The 11,657-nt window shown below is 45.7% G+C and overlaps 1 protein-coding gene across 1 annotated transcript; it reads right to left on the bottom strand.

The window, feature by feature from the left end:
- Positions 1-1,008: 1,008 nt before the first annotated feature.
- On the bottom strand, positions 1,009-11,437 carry LOC128069152 (pregnancy-associated glycoprotein 1-like). The gene is made up of 9 exons (XM_052662431.1): positions 11,333-11,437; positions 9,958-10,072; positions 9,737-9,855; positions 8,474-8,543; positions 5,729-5,852; positions 4,687-4,797; positions 3,006-3,147; positions 2,820-2,918; positions 1,009-1,122 (listed from the first exon to the last, which is right to left on the bottom strand). Exons 1-9 carry the CDS (start codon positions 11,435-11,437, stop codon positions 1,009-1,011), a joined length of 999 nt encoding a protein of 332 aa, XP_052518391.1.
- Positions 11,438-11,657: the final 220 nt, after the last annotated feature.

Below are 11,657 nucleotides of genomic sequence, written 5' to 3' on the forward strand. Positions count from 1 at the left end.
ATTGGAAAGGAAAGAGCAGGCATATGTGCAGAGACCTGGTGACTGGGTGTGGGACAAAAGGGAAGCAGCTCTCCATGAAGCACCTCACCCAAACTCCCCTAGAGGAGAAGCCAAGTGATAAGCTCATGTCAGATGGGATGAAGAGAGTCTATTTCATTACCCCTTATATTTCCTCTGAATGAGGAAGTGGTAGAGTTGGTGAGTCATCTCAAACTCGTCCATGGCCTAGGCTATCTCCCAGTCACTTTCTCTGGGGCTGCCTCTCCCTAGCTTCAGTCATGTATTTCTGGAGGAAATTGACAATCATGTGTGCTGCTGCGTCAGGACCACAAGACCATGTAAACCCAATCATAAGATCCCATGGACCTGCCAGGACAGCTGATCTAGGTCTATACATGTGATCTGAGGTGGGTCATTCAGAGAAAACCCTTGAACTCTGATGTCTTCAGTATTTCTTTCCTTATTGGAGATGCCATCAGGATATAAAACCTTAGGGAAGGTATCTTGGACTTCCTCATTAGGTGTAGAAGCCTTAAGGAAGAAAGTTGTCAGCCTAAGACCATCAAAGAAGAGGGAATGAAACAGTGAGGGTGTGAAATAGAGAACTGATGACTTCTGATTTCTTGGGTCCAGTCACAGAGATCTTTGTATTTGCTCTGAGTCTTGTGTCCTGGATTCCCAGAGTCATTTCACTGAGTCTCCCATTTCCTGGAAGCCATGTGGAGGTGGGCTCCTCTGAACTGTGATTCAGACTTTGTTCTAGATCCTTCCAGATCATTGTACACCTCCCAGATACAAACAGTGGCACCCATTTGTTTCAGCACCGTTACGAGTGAAACCCTTTATTCTTTACCACAATAGGATCTGCAGACCACCAAATACAGTTCACCAGCATCCTGGGCAGGAGAACCCTAAGTGTGATTTAGTGTTTGCTTGGAGCGGCCTTACTGATTCTTGAACTATTCCAAGCATTTACACTGCCTATGCCAGGCCAATCCTGTCATTTCCTCAATCAAAGACTGAGAAATACTGCCTCAGGAAGATGTCACCCAGGATCCAGGTCTCTCTAGATGCCCTCACTTTGTTCTCTTTAAAGGTGGTATAGAAGTGGCCTCTAGAAACCTGGAGGAATCAGAGACACACACCAGTCAGCCTGAGCCTTTACATGTGACTCCCACAGATATCCAGACCCAGCACAATTGTTGATTTTACTTCCCTCTTTTGATAAGTATCAAGGGATTTTCTCATTAGCAGGGGATATGAGAGTTCATCCACAACCAAAAAGGGCAAAGATTGAGGTTGCCATAAGGAAGGGTGTTGGGGAGGGGAGGACTCGGAATTGGGGATACAGAGGAATGATAAAGAACAAAGTCCTACTGTAGAGCATAAGGAAATATATTAACCATCCAGCCATAAACCACATGAAAAAGAATAAGAAAAAGAATATATATATTTCTGTATGCTTATAACTGAGTCACATTGCTATGCAGCCGAACTTAAATCAACACTGAAGATTAGCCACAGTTCAATAAAATTTTTAGAAAAGAAAGAGTGTCCATAGTTGTACTCTCTCCCTGTTTCTTTCCTTCTGACTCCTGCTTCTTGTTTTCTCTGCAGAGAATGCTGATTTTCCTCCTGCATCCCCACAATCCATACTTTTTTAAAAACGTTATTTTGTATTGGAGTTTAGCTGATTAACAATATTCTGAGTTTCCCATGGACAGTATATGGACTCAACCATATGTATCCATGTATCCTGGTCCAAAAATATGCCGCCCTTCCAGGCTGTCACATAATTAAGCATAGTTCCCTGTGCTACACAGTAACTCGTTGTTGGTTATCCATCTTAAATAGAGCAGTGCCCACAACACGTTCTTGAAGACTTAACTTAGGAATTCTGGGAAGCCTCCTTCAGTCCGTACTCACCCTCTTTGGCCACCCCAGGCTTGGTGGGGTAACAACCTCTGGTTCCCCATCCCCACCGGTGAGTCCGTAGCCCTCATCACCCAAGTAAGTCCCCAGTTCCCCAAGGCAGAGCACCTTGGGATGCCATTTGCATGGAATCCAGTTCAGTTTTGCCTAGAGCAATGCAATCCTCCCTATGGCTTCATGAGTTTAGGCTTTAGAATTCCTGAAATTCCCTCCCTTCCTCAAAGTGTTCCTAGAGCCCATCAGCCAGCTCTGAACTCCCTTAGGGAGCTGACATGAATCCTCCACCCTGTGCCGGGGCTGAGAAGTCACTGTGCACCCTTTATTCACATTAGCATCCAGCCTTCCCACAGAGGGGTCAGGTAGCCTGACTCACAAAGAGGACTCCTGGCCAGAGCTAGGGGAAGATACATCCGAGAACTAGGGTGACCACGTAATTTATCATCCAAGCTAGGAAAATTGTGAGAAGGAAAGGGAGACTGTTAATCCTTATGGTGGGACAACACACTGGGAATGTCCCCAGCCATTCTCCTTGTCACATGACTTATTTCAAGGACTGCTAGAGCTGTCTTTCCATGTTCATCCATCTGAAGGTTTAGATTGAAGTGAAGCTCTTTGAACACTAAGGACCTGAGTGTTCACCTTTCCTTGTGACTCCCACCATGCCAGCATGGCGTGGTGTCTCCATATTTATTTGAGGATGATCAGACTCCCAGATGGCCCTTTACTCTCAGGTAGTTCCTCTTGTGGGAGGCTCTGGCCAGCCACAAGGCTCAGCAGCATCTGCAATAGTGTGAGATGGCCTGCAGAGGGCGCCTTCCTCCCAGCAGCAACCCAAGGGTTCCTGCAAGTTCCTGTTTGAGAACCACCCCTCAGGGTTCTCCCCTCACCTTGAGGATGTAGGCTTGAGCTGGGACTGGGTAGTTGATGCCATTGATGGTGAAGATAATAGAGGACAGGGTATTGACCGCAAAACATGAAACGTAGTTCTCTTAGAGACACAGGGAGAGAGGTTGGCCCTGGAGATGCTTCTTGTGTGTGGAGACTGGGAGTGACTCTGGGGCATGACCCTTCACCTCAGAACCCCGTGGTGTGGCACCGATGAGCTTCTGGATGTTATTGATCAATCTTCTTGGGCCAAGGATCAGTGATGTCGCAGTATCCACAAGGGCCTCGCAGCTGCCAGAACAAGAAATGGCTTTTCTTTTCTTGGAGATGCTGAGAGACAGTGTGACAAAGCAGGCATCAACGTCACTCTGAGTCTCCCCAGAGCTGCCCCCTTCCCAACTGTCTTCTAAACAGCCTTTTGTCTCTTGTCCTCTTTTCCTTTGCTCCTGACACGGCACCTTCCTCGACATTCTTGAAGGCAGTACTTGAATACACCAGGCTCTTTCGCACTTTGCCACAAGCTGGTCTTCCTTCCTAAAGGAGCCCCCTTCCCTTTGACTGGCAAATTTCTTCTCATCTTCCAGATTCCGGCTTAATTGTCATGGTTTCAGGGAAGTCTTTCACCTGGTGTTTATCAGTCTCCTTTCTTGACAGTCTCTGCAGACACTTCCTCATGTATAGCATGTACCAAAATCACAATTCACTATGTGCGTGTCTCAATTCCTGTGCATCTGCCTTCTTAGACATGAGGGCAAGTTTTATTCTCATTGCCTCTCTAAAGTGCCTGGCACACAGTGGATGCCCAAAGCTTGTCTGTTTAGTGAGTGAAAGAATACTGAGAAAACAATAAGAAACATCCAGAGAGCTGTATTGTGTGGGGAACAAATAACAGGTCAATCGAAGAGTGAAGCTGGAGATTCGCAAGGGCAGCAGATTCTCATAGTGGTGGGAGAGAGGGCCTCCTCTAGGAGAGGGAGTCTCCCAGCACTGCTCCTACAACCAGTTCAGGCCCTGAGACCATGGCCAGGAAATACATGACTAGCCCACAGAAACTCAAAGGACAGGTCAGCCTTTCTCTGAAGGTATCACAGAGAAACCTATCAATTATGCCTCTTGTCTACAGGTCACTCCTGGATCCCACCTTCCTGATTCTCTGTTATAGCCCTTGCCCCACTGTGTGCCCATTGAACGTGGGGGTGTCTTTTCTATTAGTTATTTCACATCTTAAGTCTTCAGCAAATCTCTACACTTCTCGCTCGTTGCTCCTTTAGGAGACCAGTTCTACCCATTTGCTCAGGACTTTTCCTGTTTTTAAACTGACATTTATCTGTACTGAGAACTTCCTTGGTCCAGGTAGCCCCGGACAGTTGGTCATTTATAACTCTGTTGAGGCTGGAGTAATTCTCCCTAATCTTCTGTTCACCACAGTGTAGAGTCCTCTAACCATGCTCCACACCTCACAGGGCAGTGGGTGCAATCCTTTCCCAGTTGCACAGACCTCTCTGGACCCTTTGAGGACCCTGGTCAGAGCTCTGGTCAGAAGGCCTGGGGATTATGAAACCATTGGTTGTTTGCATATCTATCTCCTTGTATGTTTGTTTATATATGTGTTTGTATGTGTGTTTGTATGTGTCTCTGTGAGTGCTTGTGTGTCTCTGACTAGCTATGCATATTTATATATGTCTCTGTGTATGTTTTTGTGTGTCTGCTTGTGTGTTTCCATGTGTTTGTGTGTCTCTCTGTGTCATTGTGGGTGGTGTATATGTCTGTGTGACTGTGTGTCTTAAGAGTGTATTTGTGTGTGTCTGCCTGTGTCCATGTACAGTAGTGGGAGCATCACTCGGGCTGACCCTCAGAGGGAGAGGTTACTGGTCCATGTGTACACTCCAGTTGCCCACGTGGATCAATGGTACCCAGCTGAGTGCTCCCTGGCAGTAGGATTTACCCACTCCACCAAACATCACCACACTGCCTTTTGCCCTGCATGTGTAGAGAGAAGAGAGGAGGGGATCCTTGGAAGACAGTAACAACAGCACTGTCTGAGAGCTGTGCTGGTCCACCCAACAAGACCCTAATAAGGTCCCCATGTACAGATGCAGAAATCGAGTCTAGGAGCAATTGAGATCCAGACCGAGGTCGGTTCCTGGCTAATGAGTGGCACAGAGGAGGTTAGAAGCTGAGTCACCTGGCTGGGCTCCACCCACTATAGCTACTGAAGATGCCCTACCTCCTGCAACCTGAGTACTCAGACGCACTCAGAGGACACGGTGCTGTAGCATAATGGGTTTCTCCTGTCCAGCTTGTCATTTTTCAGGAAACTCAAAGCCTAGGAGTTCTAAGGGTGTGCGTTCAGGTCACTGAGAGTTAGCACCACTGGCCTGTGACCTCTACTGTTCAAAGGGCCCCACACTCAGAAGGGACCCCACCTCTGCTCTCCCTGTCTTGAAATGCCTAATATTTCTTGAACAAGGGGTCCCACATGTTTGTTTTGTGTCCCACACTTTCATTTTTCCCTGGCTCCTGCAAATTGGGTAGCTGTTCCTGGGCTCCCAGTGGAATGCTAATGAGGCTGGAAAGATATCCACCATCTTTCTCCTTCCTTCCTTATCAAATTGATAAGCAAATCATATTGCTTTTCCTCCAACTTGTTTCCTGTTGCCTTCCATTAGTCTTCCTCCTCACTCACCCCCACTAGACCAAGTTACTGGGTTTGAGCCCAGGAGCAGGGTTGTGTTCCAATAAAACATTATTTATAAAAGCCAGTGGTGAAGTCAGGTACAGCCCAGGGCTATATTTATCCTGGGTTATATTATCTCTCAGGAATCTTCTTTATCAAGTGTTCTATAATTTTCTAAAACTGAAAGCATCTTAAGGCTATTTTGGAGAAAGGGATTGTTCATCTCAGACTTACTTGCTCAAGCAGAAGGCAAAAGCAGGCTCAGCAATGGCACCTTGATTCTTCAGCTTGTCAAAGATGGGGATGGCTCCAGAGAAGGATTTGTTGGGGTAGTTCAAGCCCACGATGCCATCATAAGCTCTGCCCTCAAACCCGTGATGAGGGGTTAATGTGGCCACAATAGGGAAAGTGGAGATGTGCCTGCAAACGGGACTCTCTGCCTGGGCTGAACATGCTTGCAAATGAGGAGTTCTGCCAAGCAGTCTGGACACAGACTTGAGTTTAATGGTCCCTTGTAAACGAGGGAACATTCCCTTCTTGTGATAAGGAGAAAGAAAGGGCTCTGGACAGACTCTGTAGTAGCAGGAATTTCACTCCCTTTTGCTGTACGATAACATTTCAGCACATGTGCTATACTGAAAAGGCTTAATCATACAGTCTGGAATTCTGCCCAGGGATGCTATATAAAAGTAAACTGCAAGCTTGCTTGCTTGAGCAGTTCTTTTTCTTCTGGCTGGAGTTGTGTCTGTCTCTTGTGTGTCTTGTCTTTGTGTCATTTCACTCGCAATCTCCAACATCTGGCACCCAACGTGGAGCTCGAGTGAAACCAAAAGGGTGAGTAACCCCAGGGGGATTTTGAATCCATAGCAGGGGAACTTTCAGGAAAATCATGGGGAATTCCTCACCCTAGCAGGGGAACTTCCGGAAAATCATGGGGAATTCCTCATCATCATTACGGACACAATACATGGAGTTGGTCAAAGGACTTCTCCACTCCATAGGCGTTAAGGTCTCGACTTGTTGATTGAGTGAGCTCTTTCGCTTGATGGAGCAACATTGTCATTGGTTTCAATATCAACTAAATTACAGTTAAATTTGAAGGAATGGAAAATAATTCAAAAAAATTTAAAAAGCAACATCAGAAGGATAATGTGATCCCTTTGAAGTTATGAACTATATGTAATGCTATAACACAGGCTTTGACTTTGCTATCTACTGATAATGAAACAAAATCTAATGCTTCAATAAAGGGAGAGGCAATTTATGAAGATGTGCTAAACGTTGGTGGGGTTTCTGCATTGCCTGAAGGTAAAGATACAAGTAAGCCTCCTTTTGGAAATGATGAAACATCTGTTAGTTCAGAATCAGATTTGGAGGCTTCTTCAGTTTCGTCAGAGGAGGGCAAAGAGATTAAAAAAATGACCCATCTATTCCAGAAATGGTAAAAATCCCATAGGGAGGAGAAAAAATCTGTGCCTTCTGCTCCCCCTTATGCTTCTCTTTTCCCCACTGCGGTTGATCAGCCCAATGTGGGCAGGGAACATTGTCTGTTCTCCTTTCCTTTGTCTATGCTTCATGATGATGACTTGCCTGCTCCCCCTGGTGGTTTTATCGATCCTCCACAATTATTTCCCATCCAGAGACAGGAAGATGACAAAGTGATAAATATTCAATACACTCCTTTGAAATATAAATTTTTTAAAGATCTTAAAGCTGCAGTAGTGCAATACGGTCCTCAATCTCCCTTTGTTTTGGCTATGCTGAAATCATTGGAAAAAGGCAAATTAATCATTCTGTTAGATTGGAAATCTATTGCCCAAGCTGTCTTGGAGGGTTCTCAATGGTTGCAACTTCGTAGCTGGTGGAAAAAAGAAGCTAAAAAATAGTCTCAGATTAATAAAAGACAAAATCCCCCTGGTCCTCTCGAAGACAAATTAATGGGAGAGGGCCATTATCAGGCTTTAAAAAAAACAGGCTCAATACTCTGATCAGGACTTACAACAAGTCTGCCAGGTCTTTTTACGAGCATGGCGCCATGTGGTCCCTACTGGCCACGCCCAGCCCTCCTTTGTTAAAACAATGCAAGGCCCCAATGAGCCATATACTGATTTTCTAACAAGATTGAGGGTAGCTGTAAAATGAGCTGTAGGGAGGGATAAAATTTCAGAGATATTATTACAAACTTAAGCATTTGAAAATGCAAATACTAAATGCAAACATATACTGGACCATTAAAAGGACAGGGTGTATCTATAGCTAAATATATCAGAGCCTGTTCAGGAGTAAGAAAAACAGAACATCAGACTAATGTCTTTGCTACAGCCTTGGCCAAAGATATAAAACCACAAAAGGGAGGTAACTGCTTCCATTGTGAAAAACCTGGCCATATAAAAAGAAAATGTCAAAAATTAAAAGCTGATCAAAGTGCAATTCCTAAAGACAGATCTTTTGCTGGGAGAAATAAGACTCCTCCTAGACCTTGCCAGCGATGACGAAAAGAAAAACAACTAAAGCACAAAGCAAAAAAGATCCAGACCATGCTACAATTTATGAAAGCAAATAAAAAAAAGGGGGAGATGAAGGGTTAATGCGGTCACAATAGGGAAAGTGGAGATGTGCCTGCAAACGGGACTCTCTGCCTGGGCTAAACGTGCTTGCAAATGAGGCGTTCTGCCAAGGAGTCTGGACACAGCCTTGAGTTTAGTGGCCCCTTGGAAACGAGCGAACATTCCCTTCTTGTGATAAGGAAAAAGAAAGGGCTCTGGATAGACTCTGCAGTAGCAAGAATTTCACTCCCTTTTGCTGTAGGATAACATCTATGCACATGCACTATACTGAAAAGGCTTAATCATACAGTCTGAAATTCTGCCCAGGGGGGCTATATAAATGCAAACCACAAGCTTGCTTACTTCGCAGTTATTTTTCCTCCAGCCAGAGTTGTGTCTGTCTCTTGTGTGTCTTGTCTTTGTGTCATTTCACTCACAATCTCCAACACGTATTCCACCACGCTTAGACCAAACGGCTGGTCAGCACTTATAAGGTCCCCAATCTGTGGGAGAGAAGAGTGTTCCCATTTACAGATATGTGAAGTGAGGTTAGGACTGGGCTGGGGTGCATTGCCATTAGATCCTCAGAGAAGAATTGAGGTTGGGCTGTGTCTTTGGTGGACCTCCGACAGTTTGACCAAGCTGGAAGGGGAATTTGATTTCCATTTGTGAGAGGCTGTGAATTTTAAAACATCTGCCCATCTGATGAAAAACACCACCTGAGTGAGTCAAATTGGCCTGTGTCTTCTCTACAGGTCGGGGAACCGAGTCAGGTCAGGACCCATTGCTGCCCCCTTGTGGAAAATGAGTCGAGAGCAAGGTAGCCTTCTCTGGCATCACTATGACCTAACGACGGGAATGGACTGAATTCTCTGTAAGGTACTATGGATTCTGCATCTGTCCAGGAAGACAGAAGCCAAAAACACAGTCTTGCTTGCAGGGATTTATGAAACTACTGCCTGGGAAATTCACTTTTGGGGATATGTGTGTATTTGTGTGAGTGTGTATGAGAGAGAGAGAGAGGGGAACTACTCAAGTACTTTGGGGAAACAGGCCATACATTTTATTAGACTCTCAAAAGCACCCTAGAGTGAGAACTCATTTATCAGGCCCCTTGACATCTCTGGCCTCCAGTGTCCCACTATGGATACCTGAAGCCCTTGACTGCCCCCAGGGTCCCCAGATCAGTTTTATCCTGTCCCTAAACACCCTACAGCAACTGCCGTCCTGAAAAGCCAACCCAGCTCCAACGTTTACCACATGTGTGACCTCAGCAAGGCCCTTGCTGTCTGCACCTCAGTTTTCTAATATGTCTCATGAGCTAATCAGACCACCTGTTGTGTGGCGTTGTTGCAGGATTAAACCAATTATTACCTGAAAGTGCCTGGAACAGTCTGTGAATATAAAAGTGGATGCTTTTACCCTCTCTTCTCGCTCCCAGCAAAATGAGCCTTGAACTGCTCATGGGCAAGAGGAGCTGCAAGTCCACACCTCAAACCACTCCCTGGGTTAGCTAATTCATTTGCTCCGGTGTCACCATGGGCACTGCCTTCCCAGGAACAGTATCCTGTGGGTAAGGTGGCCAATATCTATGGGAATTAGGCTTGGAAGGGTCCTGACAGATGGCCCTGCATCTGCTTTGCAAGCAGGGGTCACTCCATAGCCAGTCCTGACTCAGCTTCTCTTTAACAGTTACCCAAATGGTGTCATAAGCAAGAAATCCCTCAATGCTCCCAGATCCATACGCGATGCTGAAGGTCTTTTGGGTAGGCCGGAAGGTGGGAGACTTATAATGTCTGAACCTAACTTGTGTAGCTACAGACAAAAGAGATGAGTGTCATCAGGTGCCAAGGGTGGAAACAGGGTGGCAGGGCAAGTGAAGGATGGTCCCCAAGTGGGTGTGGGGTCTGTACTCACAACAGGCTGGACTGGGGCAAAAGACGGAGGTCACCCACAAGTCAGATGAGCCTGTGTCAAAGATAACCTGGAACTCCTGAGGGAGTGTTCCAATGGTGACTTTACCCATATAGAGCTTAACACAGAGAAGGAGGGAGTGGGTTAGTGCAGAACTGGCTACCCTCTGTTCCCACACTACTGCCTCCCATTGGGTGTCACATATCTCTTGAGATCACTTTCTAACCACCATACAGCTCACAGTCTTTGATCACAGAGGTGCTTGCATTTGATATTTTTTTCCTGTGCTACATTGTATGCAGGATATTGATTCTATGACCGGGCGTTGGAGTGGCACAACCTGCACTTGAAGTGCAGAGGCATAACCATTGGAACTCCAGCCCCTTTGGATACCCAGGGAAGTCCTGGTGCATTCATTTGAGAAACACTGTAGTCTCCTCAAACCTAGCTTTAGCACCCCCTTTTCCAGGAGGTCCTTCTTGAACAACCCCAGCCACTCCCTTTAAACTCAGATCACATCCAATGAACACCACACAAGTGACCCTTTCATTTGACATGTATTTACTCTTTGCCTATCTCTCAGGCTGGCATGGGCATTCTTGAAGACAAAATAAGCCCGTTTTCTAATCTAAAATCAGTAAGTGCTGTGTTAGATTCTGATGGCCTTATACGGAATACAGGTTCAGTAACTTTTTACAGCTGTGGTTCTTGTTTCTGTGGAAACTGAATTCATCTGCCTGGTTATTCACAATTACTTTGCAGTTGGTTCTACCTTCTGATCAGATATGGTTCACTCTTCGTCTGTAACTAGATGACTCCCTTAGTTCAGAAGGAACTGCTGCTGCTGCTGCTAAACTGATTCAGTCATGTCCCATTCTGTGCAACCCCATAGACAGCAGCCCACCAGGCTCCACCATCCCTGAGATTCTCCAGGCAAGAATACTGGAGTGGGTTGCAATTTCCTTCTCCAATTCAAGAAAGTGAAAAGTGAAAGTGAAGTAGCTCAGTCGTGTCCAACTCTTAGTGATACCATGGCCTGCAGCCTACCAGGCCTCTCCACCCTTGGGTTTTTCCAGGCAAGAGGACTGAAGTGGGTCACCATTGCCTTCTGCTCAGAAGGAACAATCTCCCTCAAACTAATGACACATCTTTGACACAGAAGTGGATGTTTACAGGCCACCTGATAATTTCTGGGCCCAGTCACCAAGACAAGAGTTGAGGATGATAGTGCCTTCTCCTCTGCGTGGGGCCCCTTTGGCCCAGTGTTTCTGCCTCCTGCAGGAGCCCCAGCTCCAACATCCCACGTGGCATCTCCAGATGAGCCCCAGTGCTAGGCTAGAGCACCAGGAGGCGCTGTGGAGCACCATCCTCCCAAAACACTCACATCCATGATGTTCTTCACGGGGTGAATAGTTATATTTGAGCCACGAGAAGAAAACTGAGACAGTCTGTAAACATGTCCCTTCAGGAAATTGTTCAGCATTTTTTTTTCACTGAAGGTATTTCTCGTGGTCTTCACTTTCCTTAGAAGTATTCTTTCACCAAACATTTGATACAGAAAACAAAGAAGATGCTACATTTAGCTGTCAGTGTTAAGGTATAACTGTCATTGTAACGGCACTGTGTATTTTCTAATCATTTTTATGAGTCACCTTATTATAAGAATTTTATGAATATTCCATGGAAAAGACGTAGGTTTGAAT

This window comes from Budorcas taxicolor, chromosome 25 (genome assembly GCF_023091745.1).
Source record: "Budorcas taxicolor isolate Tak-1 chromosome 25, Takin1.1, whole genome shotgun sequence".
Lineage (NCBI taxonomy): Eukaryota > Metazoa > Chordata > Mammalia > Artiodactyla > Bovidae > Budorcas > Budorcas taxicolor.

Coding starts and splice junctions, on each gene's coding strand:
- LOC128069152 (XM_052662431.1), bottom strand. CDS start 11,437: ATGCTGAACAATTTCCTGAAGGGACATGTTTACAGACTGTCTCAGTTT. Junction 8,544..9,736: donor TTGCTTATGACACCATTTGG/GTAACTGTTAAA, acceptor TCTCTCCCACAG/ATTGGGGACCTTATAAGTGC. Junction 4,798..5,728: donor TTTGCCTTCTGCTTGAGCAA/GTAAGTCTGAGA, acceptor CTACACATGCAG/GGCAAAAGGCAGTGTGGTGA.